At 29.3% G+C, this 14,314-nt stretch overlaps 2 protein-coding genes across 2 annotated transcripts; both read right to left on the minus strand.

The window, feature by feature from the left end:
* Positions 1-125: 125 nt before the first annotated feature.
* On the minus strand, positions 126-4,938 carry LOC145306659 (uncharacterized). The gene is made up of 8 exons (XM_080148955.1): positions 4,869-4,938; positions 4,405-4,520; positions 4,240-4,302; positions 3,864-4,102; positions 1,964-2,287; positions 1,714-1,889; positions 492-531; positions 126-236 (listed from the first exon to the last, which is right to left on the minus strand). The coding sequence occupies exons 2-7, from the start codon at positions 4,477-4,479 to the stop codon at positions 521-523; spliced, it is 888 nt and encodes a 295-aa protein (XP_080005081.1). The 5' UTR covers positions 4,480-4,520; positions 4,869-4,938; the 3' UTR covers positions 126-236; positions 492-520.
* A 5,834-nt stretch (positions 4,939-10,772) lies between these two features.
* Positions 10,773-12,601, minus strand: LOC145305456 (uncharacterized). Its single transcript, XM_080147073.1, has 5 exons — positions 12,452-12,601; positions 11,853-12,059; positions 11,691-11,728; positions 10,977-11,127; positions 10,773-10,811 (listed from the first exon to the last, which is right to left on the minus strand). The coding sequence occupies exons 1-5, from the start codon at positions 12,581-12,583 to the stop codon at positions 10,773-10,775; spliced, it is 567 nt and encodes a 188-aa protein (XP_080003199.1). The 5' UTR covers positions 12,584-12,601.
* Between the last annotated feature and the right edge of the window lie 1,713 nt (positions 12,602-14,314).

The raw sequence follows: 14,314 nt of genomic DNA on the forward strand, positions 1-14,314 counted from the left end.
CATTTTTAGTTATTTTTTAATTCATACAGTAATAGAAACATGCTAAAGAGTAGAAGACAGATTTTGATTAAAGCAGAATAGTTATTTAGTTTAGAATTTTAAGTTATAAGAAAGATCAAATATTATTATCATTTTCTTATTTATTCTTATTTAAAACAAGAAGTGAACATTTAAACTACACGAGTTCTCATAACAATTTTACAAATATCCATCATATACGCATCATATGGTCTTTCCTAAATATAAATATTGTATAGTTAGATGAAAATATAAATAAATTATCACAGACACAGAACAAACAGAAATAAAAATATCAAAGATGATTATACATTTTAAACAGCATAAGCACTAGCTATTATAAAAAAATTCTTTGGTTTCTGGTAAGATTTTTTTCACTAATTTACTAAGATTCTTTTTAGGTACCTCTAACTCTAAGGTATCATACTTCTAAAAAATCACATTAAGGCCAACAATATTTTGATAATCTTTACCTAAAGTTTTAACAACAATTCTTTTTCCATCAAGATATATCTATAAAAAAAGACAAGGGAAAAATAGATTTTTTTGTATATTATTTTGAATGAACAATTACTGTATATTCTTTCAAATATAAGGGTTAACTTTTCAAAAAGAAATGATTACAGATTAATTTCATTTTTGATCCTATGGGCAATTCTTTTGTCTGTAATAAGATTAAATATGCTTAGAATTTTTATTATTATACATTTTATATTGGGATTTTTGTGTTCTAAAATCTTTAAAAATATATTTATAGATTTTTAAAAAAGACTGGAACATAACATTTGTTAACCCTTTATACAGATCGGGCCCCAAATCCCACCTTAATAGATCGGGGGGGGGGGGGGGGGGGCTCCAAGAGCCCCCCCTCTATCTCGGCTCCTGGTACAGATAAAGACGTAAAATATTTTTCTGGTGGTTCATGTGTATTTTTAGAGAAAATTACTTTTTGTAGTCATAGCGGTCAGACCGCTCTTTAGCCGCTTTTTAGCGGCCAGCCGCTAAATTGTAAAACAGCTGTAGAGCGGCCAATTTTGCAGCTATGATGACCAAATTTTAGGACGAACTTTTATTTTTCATAACAAAAAAATTACTTTTTCTGATCATCGCCGAAAAACGGCAAATAACGGAAACCGCCATTTTCGGCGGTTACGGCGGTAAAACGGCGGTTGGCGGCGCAAATTAATATTTTTATCTGTTTATTATTGCTCAAGGATTTACCAAAAAAATTATAGGTCTCTAGCTGTAATAGAAGCCACGATATTCATGATATATGTCTGTAGTAAAAGCCGGACAAAAATCGGTCATAAAGTCGGTCAGGGAGCGGTCAAACGGTCATAACACCACTTTTCTCAGAAGGTCATTGATATCTAAGTATTCACCAAAAAAATTTTAGGTTTCTACCTTATACACAAAAGTCATAATGTAGAAATTAAGATTTATTTAGATTTTTTTCTAATTTTCTTTGCAACCCAACCGACTTTGACCGGACACCACAACCGACACAGACCAGATATCCTAATAAAATCAACTCTTACCGACGTATAATTACTAAACTTAAAAAGTCATGAAGTTACAGCTCTCCATCTTACCTACAAAAAAAATGAGATTAAAAAAAACTAGAGGGGGGGGGGGGGCTCTTGGAGCCCCCCCCCCGGTCTGTTAGGGTTAAAAAATATTGTTAATTAATGTTACCTTCATTTATGTTGTCGCCAATTGATTCCTGCAAATATAAAAAATCCACCCAGGATGTTGAATATTCCCAAAATTGTATTAGTTCCACTGAAGAAATGACCAAACATATAAATGTTATTAGCCATAAAATCGACAGAAGTGTTGGATTATTTCTTGGTGACAGAAAACATTCCCTCCTCAAATAATACAAAAATTATTATTTTTCAAAGAAGGTGTCTTAACTCTAATAATAATTTTTAGACATATTTACCTTAAATAAGTTGGAGATAAAGGAGAAATGTATCTGAACGGTATAAACTCAACTGTCAGAATTATTACAATCATGGTAGAAGCAACAACTTTATTTATTATTCTTGATTTTACTTTTTCTCTTGAATGTAGATTATGAAATGGAGAAACAGGCAGGAATATAGTAGATCTGACAGCAAGTAAACAATGGTTATTTGTTATTGAATTATATAACATAGCTAGTGAGGGAATTATTAAGATACAGAAGCATATGATTGAAGTGGACACTAGGATGCCAAACGACCAACTAAGGCTTATGATCATGATGCTCATCAGTGCAGTCAATCTAAATAGATATAAATAGTGTGTGATTAAAGTTTTGTCACTTTGTGAACTCTGATTAATAGGCTTGGTGATCCTGGGTTTTTAAAGATAAATTCTTGGCCTCCAGGTTCTTGTTAGGGTTGGGCCAGATATTTTTTTGGCCGGATACCGTATATCCGGCTGATTTCAAATGCCGGATATCCGGCAAATATCCGGTTATCCGGCCAAATTACCGGATATCCGGCCAAATTACCGGATATCCGGCCGGATAACCGACCAAATTACTACATATTAAAGTTTCAAAAAAGAACATAGTCCCTTTTGTGGCAACGAACCTTAAGGGGCGATTCATTGTATTTTTAAAATTGCTTTTAATAGGTTATTTTAGGTTAGGTTACATTATATTTGGTTAGGTGATTGCCCCGCAGGGTTAGGCAATTGGCCCCACAAGGTTAGAGTCCCCCGCAAGGGGCTAGAAATAGGAGGAAAGCTACTGTGAAAATACTTTGTATAATAGGATAAAATTAAGATTAAAACTTAAAAATTAAATAAGTATTAAATGATCTTTCTTCTTAGCAAATAAATCTAATGAACTATTACTTCCCTCAATCTGTAATATCAACCCCTAACGGTTGGAGGATGGGCGGGGATATGGCGTTTAATGCCTACCCCATCCCCCCTCTGTTTTTTTCTATCCCATTTTCTGTGTATAAAGGGTAGATGTCTACTACTAAGTGACTTTCGAAATATGGGTATAACACATAACTGAGAGTTGAAATTTTTTTAATACCTCCTTCCTGGCGGGCACAAGATGCCAGCAAATCTGGTAAGGTCATTCAGGTAAAAAGTAAAAATATTTTTTTTACCTAAACAAAGCATTTCATGTTATCTAATACTAAAATATCCTATAGTCGTACATCCTCATATGTAATATAGGTGTTCAAGTTGATTTCAGGTTCCAGGTATAATCCTGCAAGTCCTGAACCTCCAGGTCTCCAGAAATCTTTAAACGGTTCCTGTGACCGCAAATTTTTACTTGAAGATTTCAAATTTTAAACTTAGGCTTTTTTATATATCTTCATGACATATTACAATTTCATAAAATCCGTTGCCGTTTACCTGCAAACCGTCGGTTTGCGGCTGGCAGCTGCCAAGTACTGCTGCCACCGCCAAAATTTATGTTTTGAGATTTCTAATATACAATTTACATAAAGATAAACATATTCAGAAAAAATTGTTCTTCTATCTTCAATAATAAGAAAATTACAGCCATTTAAGATTTAAAAAAAACAGAGATTTTTGTTGTAAAATATAAAAGATTATATTGCCAGATATTCGGCCGGATAGTTTCAATATCCGGTATCCGGCTGGATATTGAAAATGGCCGGATATCCGGCCACACCGGATATCCGGCCCAACCCTAGTTCTTGTAGCAAAAAGAAAGAAGGAACATGGTAATTGAAGGAAAGGGAATTTTAAGAGAAGTAATTCAAGTACTGAAAAGTAAAACATCTGAACTTTTAGTAAAAATTTGTTAGGTTTAAATTTAAAAAAAGCTTTGCTACTAAAATCCAGTTAAAGTTTTGAAAATTTTTTACCTGGCAATTATATCAGGTGAATTTCTGACCATAAGTATTATTTTGTCATTTATTTTTGGTTCTTTTTGAATCAAATTTATCTTAAAACTGCACAGACCATACAGGATTGACACAAAAGAAATTGTGATGCTCATGATTTCAATTATATAATTCCGATTTCTCCAGCAATCAGAACTTGATAGCAAGATTCCAACCTGCAGGATTATCTGTAGGGTTGATTCTATTGTTATTTCATAAACCTGCAAAACAATAATTGCACATCAATATCTATTCATGAAAAAAATTCTTTAAGATTTAAATTTTTAAATAAAAAATAGAATTAAACTGGATCAAAATTTAGCTTTACTTACAGTATGATGAGAATTATAAGTTTTACTTTTTCAGTCTGGTATATTTTTCTTGTTTGTAAATCCTCTGGATTAATAAAGCATTTCAATCCCTTCAAAAATAAAATCAATATTATTTATAATTTCATTTTGATTTAAGTTTTTTCATGTCTTGTCTTCTTAAAAAAATTCTGCAAATATAAAAATATTTTTACCTTTAATACCATAGCTGGTTGATAAGCAAAAGCCATTGAAAACTTTATAAGATTAGTTTGTTTTTTCATAACCATATCCAGAATTAGAGAAACGCTTGGCAAGACCAAAATTATAACTAAAATAAAGAAATTAACCAATATTTAATACAATCTAAAAACATAGGTGTCCACTTGAGGGAGGGAGGCCTGGGGTATTTCAGGAAAATTTCCCAATAGCGGGTGGGGGTGATTAATCCCTTACTAACTTGCTAACTTTGTAAGTAACTGTGTAGTAACTGCTTGTTTTATGTTGTGAATAGTTAATTCCGAAATGTTTAGAATTTGATAGCGTATTACATCTTAAATTAAAAAATGTTTTCTTTAACATTAATTAACAACTACACCCCTCAGTTGCCTTAAATCGTGAATTAGTTGTTGTTTTTTTAAATCAATCTAGTAAACACAAAAAATATCAAAAAAGTAACCTGATACAATAAAGCCAAGTGAATATGATAATCCTACTTCATCAACAAAATTTCCATCCTCATCTACAAAAAGACTAAGATATTTGAGAAAAAAATTGAAGAAAGCTTCTTGACCTTTCATTTATAGACATACAAAAGTCCCGCTAAACTGTTTTTTAACCTATTTTTGAGAGTATATAAAAAATTTACTCTGACTCATACTGCAGAGCTAAAAATACAAATAGGCCCCCAAAATAACTTTTTTGGGGGGAAGTTTATTTTTTTTTACTAAATATTGAGATTATTTTGCCACATACTAATGTGTCTTTCCTTTTAAAGGGCGAATATAGGTTTGATGTGATATGAGCTTTTTAGCCCTTTACAAGACTTTTTTTTGACTATTTTGCTTAAGTTTGATTGACTATTACAATGGCACGCATCTTAAATGAGTTATTTAAGCAAACAAAATTTAGCATAAATGGATATTTAAATCCCAAGGTGGGATTTAAATATCCATTTATGCTAAATTTTGTTTGCTTAAATAACATTCTATTGCAACAAAAAGGTGATGTTAGCAAATAATTTCTTGATTAAAATCATAAAACGTTTTTTCATTTAATTTTCATTTTTTTCACTGTTGTGTTTTTATTTGACATTAAAAATAAAAATCATATAAAATCTTCCAAATCAAAGAAAAAAAATCTTTGAATTATTGGTCAATTTAAGTTCAAAGATTTTTTTATTGTAAAAAGTTAATTTTTAAAAAATATTTTAGAAAAAAAATCTTCTAACAAAAAAAAATTATCATAATCCAAGATGGCGTCAATACATGTAAAATAATATTTTCAAAACAAAAAATTAAAACTTGAATATCTTTTTTCACAGATTGAATTTCAAAAATCGGTCTGACAGTTTTTCCAAAGTCAGTATGATCTATTGAATGAAAAAGGTTTGAAACTGATAGAACATTTCTTTATACTAAAACATATTTTTTCTCTTGTTTTTTCCCACACTTCCAAAAAATGAAATTCAATGAAAATTAAATGGTTCTCACGTTAAAAAATTTTCTCACGGGTCCAAAAAATGAATTTAAATGAAAATCATATGTACCATTTAAATCAAAATAAATGGTTCCCACATTCTAAAAATTTTCCCACGCTTGACATTCTTGAAAAATGCTAAATAAATGGACATTTAAACAAACCAAAGATCGCGTTTTTTGCAATGGAATGATAATTTAAATGTTTATTATTTTAGATTATATACTCTTTAATTCAATTTTTAAAAAGAAGCATAAAAATAATTTGCGTATAAGTGCGCCATTAGTTTTGACTAGGGTAAATAATACGTCTTATGTTTATTTTCTGTACAAAGATCATTGGTTAATTCTGGAAAATATAAAAACCCTGAAGTATGCAATTTTAACACACACACACACAATCCTTAAAAAAACAGGGATTTGAAATCATTCTTCCTCCAAGAAAATTTTATCAATTATATTTTTTTACTTTTTACATTATTTGATGTTTTTTTTAAACTTTTAAATATTTTTTATATATAATTTGTATGAAGGTAGAAGATGGGTATATTTACCCCTGATTAATTGGTTTCCACGTTATTATGACTACCCTTCGAAAGCTTTTTAATTCAACCTTGCTACGAAGCCTTGTGTGATGCTAGGGTGTTTGAGTTCTTAGGGAACCAACCTAATTACATAATATTATCTTGAGTTAGACAGGTTTTAAGCTATAAACAGACTTATACAATTAGATATGTCAATATCTTTAAGTTGTTTATAATCTATATAATGGCATCTTTGAAATAAGCTCATATTATATCAAACCTATATTCGCCCTTTAAACTGTTTTTAAACTAATTTTGAAAGGTATATCAAAAATATACTTTGACACCTGTAGAATCATTCTGCAAAGCCAAAAATGAGAACAATTGCCCACAACAATTTTTATTAGGATTTTAAAGTTTATTTTTTACTATGGATTAAATAATTTTTACTGAATCGTGATGTTTCTACCCTTTGTAGGTAAAATACTCAGCTTTTAGAGTGTCTTGCTTTGTAAATATTGTATGCAAGTAAGTATACAGTAAAGTTAGGTCTTCTGATTTTATCTATCAATACTAATTATAAATTAATTCTTTACAATACACGGTGTTTAAAAAAAAACTGCGTTTTCCGGTTTTGAGAAACAACCAGAAGGAATATGAAAAAAAGGATAATAGGTCCATATTCTATGTAAAAATGTACATCAGATTTACTTAAGGTGCTTAAAAGCTTAAATCAATGTCCCCATATGAATTTTTTTTTTTACATATTTTCTTTTTTGGCTCCATGCAAAGACCTTTTTAGGTTCTTCAGAATTTAGTTTTTTCTATTTCTCTATGACAAAGTCATTTTTAGAAAAAAATCTCTATTAATACTGTATGCATTGACAAATAAAACAAGTCACTTTTTATTTCATTTCAATATCTTTAAAAATAAGCAAGTTATCATGGTTTGAAATTGTTCGTAAAAAGTGCGTTTTCATTAATTACTCATGTTTTATAAGATGATGTCTTATAATCTGTCAATCAAATTAAGAGATTAAGAGATTAAGGGGGGAGGGGCGAGGAACGAATATGAACAATTTTAATACTAAGAATTAAAATCCAAGCAAAAAGAATATTGATTTTTTATTTAAAAAAAGGCATTTTAAATTAAGTTTTAAATGTAATTATTAGATTATTTTGAAGTTTATGTTATAATGTTGTTTTCAAGTAAAAAAAAGGATTAAATTCAACGTTATAGCATAAAATTATTAAGAATACAATAACACACACACATTTCAAATTCTTTGGGCTCTAAAATGCGCTGTTGTTTTAAGAGATATTAAAAAACGCCTGTAACAAATTCGATGCATATTTTTATAGAGAATATGGACATATAATTATTTTTTTTTGTACTCCTAATGGTTGTTTCCCAAATCTGGAAAACGCAGTTTTTTTTAAACGCCCTGTATATCAATGAATTAACATAAAAATGTTTCATGTCTATTATACATTAAAACACATAAAAATTGGCTGTAAAGGGTTAAATAAATTAAGATGGCAACAAATGTTTATGCAATGTTTATACAACAAACTTTTTTTTGTTACATATACAAATATGATAAAAAATAAGATTATTCAAACATATTTTTGATTTTTTTTTTAAAAGTATGTATCTTTTATGAGTAGGGTTTTCATTCTTTTTATTTTTATTAAATTAAATTATTATCTACGTTTGAAATAAGTAACTTTGTGAAAACACTCTTTCGGAAATTATAAAGAATTGAAATGGAAGAATTCTGATTGGTTTAAATTCAGCATTATGTTTTTTATAGTATTATGTCAGATTTTCAATGAAATTTATTGTTTTAGAAAAAAAAAATATTTTCATTGAACAGAGTAATGTTTTTTTTATTGTATCAGTATAAAGTGAATTATATAAAATTGTTCACTAAGATACAATATTACACGAAGTAAAAAAAGACCTTTTGATCTGGTCAAGATGACCAGAGCAACAGTAAAAATTAATTTTTAAATCCATCAAAAAAAGTTTATTGGGGACTTAATTCAAATTTGGGCTCTGCAGTCTGATTCTATAGGTGTCCTAGTATATTTTTGACCCCCCATTCAAAAATAGTTTAAAACAGTTTAAGGTAAAATTCTCAGCTTTTTAGAGTGTTTTGCTTCATAAATATTGTACTCTAATATAGAGTAAAATTAGGTCTATTGATTTATCTATCAACACTCATTTAAGAATAATTCTTTACAATATTTCAATTAATTAACATAAACGTGTAGAATATCTATTAGCCATTTAAAAAACATAAATTCGGCTGTAGAGTAGAGTAGGCGGTAAAATATGTAAAATGTGAATAAATGTATTATGCAATACAACAAATTTATTTTTATCATGTATACAAATATGATATGAAATAAGATTATTCAAACTTATTTTTTAAAAAATATTTCAAAAAGTATGTATCTTTTATGTGTATAGTTTTCATTCTTTTCATTAATAATAAAATAAAAATAATTAATAATATCAAAATTAAGTCACTTTGTGAAAACACTCTTTTAAAAAAAGACACATCACGATTCAGCAAAATTTACTTAATCTATTGTAAAAATTAAACTTTAAAATCCTAATAAAAATTGATGTGGGCTATTATTCTCATTTTTAGCTCTGCAGTAAAATTCTACAGGTGTCAGAGTATATCTTTGATATACCTTCTAAAAATAGGTTGAAAACAGTTTTAATACAACAAATAATTAATATTTAAAACATAAAAAAATTTAATGCAGCCAACTGGCTGTTAAAAAGCACTTTGACCACTTGGATGATGTATATTTAACTAGTAACTATACCCCTAGCTCCTAGTCCCAGTGGTAATGGGAAGTCCCCATCCCAAATAAAATATTTAAACTGTTTTTAACTTATTTTTTGAAAGGCATATCAAAAATATACTCTGACACTCTGTCATCCCCCATCAAAATAGCCTAAATACCACCACAGGACCAGTAGTTATATTCCCTGTAGAGTAAAGCTATTTGTTTAGCAGTTACATCGATATAAAGTTTTGGCTGTCTTTTTGAAATAGGAGGTGAGAAAATCATGTTTACCCCATTCCATTTCTAACGTACAGACAGACAGACGGGTGGATATTCTAAATTCTAGAGTAGCTATGAAACTAAAAAATAACCTGAAGAATTTTTGTCATACTTTGTTGTCACCAAACCACTATATAAACCTTAAAGGGACTGTGAACGTAAATTTTTCTCATCTTAATATCAAATCTTAACATTATCTCATTCATAATATCTCACAGATAGAGCAAAACGCGCTTTTGTTTGCTTAAAAAATGGCTTTTTTCCGACGATTTTTATAAGGTAAAGGGAAAGGAAGAAATTTTCCGTATTATATAAAATGTGCATTAAATTGCTTTTTTCTCCCATTATAGCTAAAATTAAACTTTTTCACATAGTTCTTGAATTTTCCTAATGGTTAAGCTGACTTTTAACATAATTCTTGCTTTAGACCAATGTATAGTTACTTAGAAATTGATAAAATAAGCAATATTTTTTATGGAAAACCAAATACAATAACAAATCTAGAAACAGGTTTTTTATTAGTATCAAATTAACTTTAGATGGCCCATCTCTCGCCCACCTTTAATTACAAATTTGTAAATAATAAAGGCGCAATATTTCTTTATAAACAGTCTGATAAAAGTGTAAACTAATTCTCCAAAGTGGGTTATTTATTGTCCAAAACAATAAAAAAGGATATTATTATTTTAAATAACCTATGAGATTCAACCCTTTGTAGACAGTGAGGTATTTTTTTGTCAATAATACGAATTTAAAATAGGTCTTTATTACCTAAATACTACGTTATAAAAAAACTAATTGGCAATTTTATATCATAAAATAAATCCTTAACAGTAAGTAAATTGTTTCAACTATATATGACAAGTTAAATATCCCTACAAACATTATAAGAAACATAAACGTTCAGATTTTCCCTGTTTTTTCCTTTTTCCCTCCCAAAATACCATAAAATCAAGGCATTATTCCTGGATATTTTTGTTAATAGGACGTTTTTGGTTGATCAGTGTAGTGAAATGTGCTTAGAAAATGTTAAGATTTGATAACCAGATTAGAAATTATTACGTTCACACTCCCTTTAATTAAAACTTTTTGAGTGGGTTTACTAACCTCAATTGAATTTCTATACATATTTGAAGTATTTTGGAATTTACAACACTTCCTCAATTCACCACTATGTGAGGAATTTTAAAAATGTTGTTCATTTCACACCAATTACTCTTATTGTTTTAGAATATCTATTCTAAATTCTAATTTAAAAATTTTAAAAAACAAAGTTTATTTACTTGCATTTATATGTGTACCATCATCATACATCTAAAACAAACTTTAGCAATTAAAATGCAGTAAATCATTCAATCAAATAATCATTTATAAACTATTTTTTATTTGTTAAAAAATAGATCAATATTGAAAAATTTAACTTTTTCATAGATTTTGATATTTTGCATTATATACATTGTTAGCAAAATAATGTCTTACCCATTCAAAACTTTGAGGCCAGTATACAAAAATTATTACTCTCAAGTCACTGATGAAATCCCAGGCTGGCAAACAGACATCAAGAAGAAAAAACAATAAATTCCTTGGAGCTAACACTTGTGACAGTTTTGGTCTTTTTCTTTCATCTAATCTTTAAATAAAAAAAAATTATTGAAGCAATTTAATAAGATAAAACCAGGAACAGGCTGCTGCAGCCACAGCTTCAATCTGCCACGAAGCTTAGAGAAGCCTCAAAAATCAGCTGCGCGACTTTCACAATCACCCAATAACCCATAGCTTAAATCGCAGCCGCGCGGTTAAAGCCACTTGAAGCATCTGCCGCATTCACCCTCATTTACATCATTCAGCCAAATTGAGCCGCATTCAGCATCTCCAAGCCTTAGCCACCCAAAATCCTCAGCCACACTAAGCCTCAGCCACCCTCAGCCTCAGGCGCATTCAGCAATATTTGATGAATAAGAACTGGTTCTGAGCAATACAGAAAATAGTGTATTGTAGACACTTTTCTACAAATGATAATGATATAATTTTACTATCTTTAGAAAGCTGTCTATAATACAATTCAAAAAATAACCATTACAAATTTGAACTAAATTATTCAAACAAACAAAAAACTCTGTGGTTAAAATCATTCATACAGAAAAAAACTTTTAAATGTACGCTATAGTTAGATTTAAATTAAAAATAATTTACTTTCGCTCAGTATCTAGGTTTCCTTTTTCTTTTTCATCCTGAAAGATTAAAATTATATAAAAAAATTATTAGTATATTTATTTACATAAATGATTTGAATTTATTTATATTAATTTAAGTATTTTACTTTGAACTATTAAAAATTAAGTAGATTATATTTACCTCCTTACTCATTTCATCATTTTCTTCAATTGTATTATTTGTTTCATTGTTTCTCTCATTATTTTTCTCATCAGATATTTTTAAGATTTGTTCAGATGTATTATTGAAAAGATTGTTTTCAACTGAGATTAAGTTTACTATATTACTTTGAATTTCACTGTCTTTCTGTTGAAGTTTACTTTTGTCCAAAATATGCATATGGTTTACCTATGAAAGTACAATTAGTATGTTATATATAGTGCTTACTTGAAAAGTTTTCAAAATATACTCAAAGTTAGCTGGATGAAAGTTTGTCCACATCTCACTTAAAAACAACTGAACTGATGTGCTTACAGGTATCACAGAAAATGCCTATATTTATTTGTTCTGGACATTTTAAAAGTAGAGTATGTAAATTTCTCAAGATGGACTACCCCCTTCTCAACCTACCAACTACAAATCTTTCACTGGTAATCATGAAATGCAAAAATGTATCTGTATATAAAATCAAAACTCAACTGATTCATGAAATGTTACTTGATCATAGAAATACATTTTTATAAATATTACACATTTTTTACTTTAAAAAAAGCATATTTTGCAATAATATGTTATCAAACCTCTGGTATTTCTTTGACAAACGTAACTGGATCTTTGGAAAGTTTATCAAAAACAGCTGTCTGATCTGTGAAACCAATCACAATAGAGTTTTCATTTGATTGAACCTCAAGATTAATTTTTGTTTCAGACATTTTTTATAACATTTTCATTCACCTTAAAAAAATATGGTTTACAAAATTAACTGTATTTATGAAAAAGTTGATAGTTACAAAAACTAAGTTTTCCAAAATATATCATAATCAAAAAAAACTAGTATTTATTCGTAAATTGCATTTCTGTGTGCAATTTCGTGGAATCATAATAGTATAATATTATTTTTGTTCTTTACAAGAATGCCAAAGCTTTTTTGTATTTCTTTAGTGGGGAGGGGGGGGGGAATTTACATTTATGGTTACACAGAGGTAGCTATTCTAACAATCAATTTTACAAAAAATCACGAAACCTTTATAAGTATGGTGGGGGTATATATATTTTTTTCTTCATGTAACTAAAGAGGGGTTGGTAAGAAGGGGGAGGAAACCCACTAGTTTAGGTTATTTTTTTTTGTTTTTTTGGGGGGGAGGTGTAAATTTTTACCTCTAAAAATTTGGGGATGAATTGACTAGGCAACCTCCCATTTATTTAGGTGGAGAGTTCGGGGGGTAAGGCGGGGAGGTCGTGGGCACCCCTTTTAAAGTGCTTTAAATTGCATATCAGGTCTTGGCCTACAATATCTACAAATCAAGCACCACGATTTTTTGAAATCTTACCGAGTAAACATGAAGAATAAAACATAATTTTTGTGACATGAAGATGCAATGGTTTCATGATGCGTATCACAATTAATTAATCATATAAGTTGATAAAAACTAAGAATGTGTTCTCCATTTTATTCTCACAAAATAAAAATCACAACACTATCTCTACATGTTTACATTTCACAAGTTGTAAAGGAACTAAATAGCATAGGCTGTGTAAATTTTAGTAATTTACTATGCATTTATTTTGAGCGCGGTAGGTCTGCTGCAAAGAAAATTATATGGAAAGAAAGTTTTTATAAAATCCCACTCATATCTTAGTGGACCTGCACTGCACCCCTCTCCAACTCTTCAACAATGTAATTTCACATTAGAATTGTTTCAAAGATATTAAATATAAAAGGGGGGATTATAACAACTCAATTAAAAAAAAACATTTGGTGTTTCTATTTTTATGTCATAAGCTGTAGCACTTTTATTCCTTCAACAGGCCAAAGCTTTTGTTATATTAGTAAAGATAACAAAGATGCCGCTTGATGCCCAACCTCTAACTTGACCGATAAATGTCCGGAAGTGGTCCTGACTGTTAAAGTTCAGGGTTGAATTTTGTGATTTTTGCCACCTATGTTCTAGGGAGGGGTATTTTCCACCAAAATAGGTATCTTAAAAATTGCGGATATTGCAAGGGTCATTACAACTTCCCTTTTCTCTCCCTCACTTATATAAGGGGTACGGCGAAGAAATCACCATGGATAACGGGATGGCAAAATGGTTTTAAAATAAATGTTTTGACTTTAAGTAACTGAACCACAACTATTTTTATTTCATTTGGGAACTAACATTTAGAATGCTGTTCAAAAGTTATTCTCCAAGCAGACAAATTTTTTTTCTCCTTATTAGTAAGAGTGGAATAGAACAATTATGACACTTTTGTAATTGACTATTCTAATAAGCCCCTTGTTCTTTATGTAGTCAAACCCAGGGATCTAAAGAGATAAGACAATAGCTAATAAATTGATGTCATCCCTAATAATAATAAACAAAATTGCCCCTCCTGTAGAATACAATTAGTTGGTAAAACAATTGGTCAATTAACTTAATTAATCTACCAATCAAAATAAATGA

This window comes from Acartia tonsa, chromosome 14, assembly GCF_053477335.1.
Source record: "Acartia tonsa isolate MP-2025a chromosome 14, ASM5347733v1, whole genome shotgun sequence".
NCBI classification, from domain to species: domain Eukaryota; kingdom Metazoa; phylum Arthropoda; class Copepoda; order Calanoida; family Acartiidae; genus Acartia; species Acartia tonsa.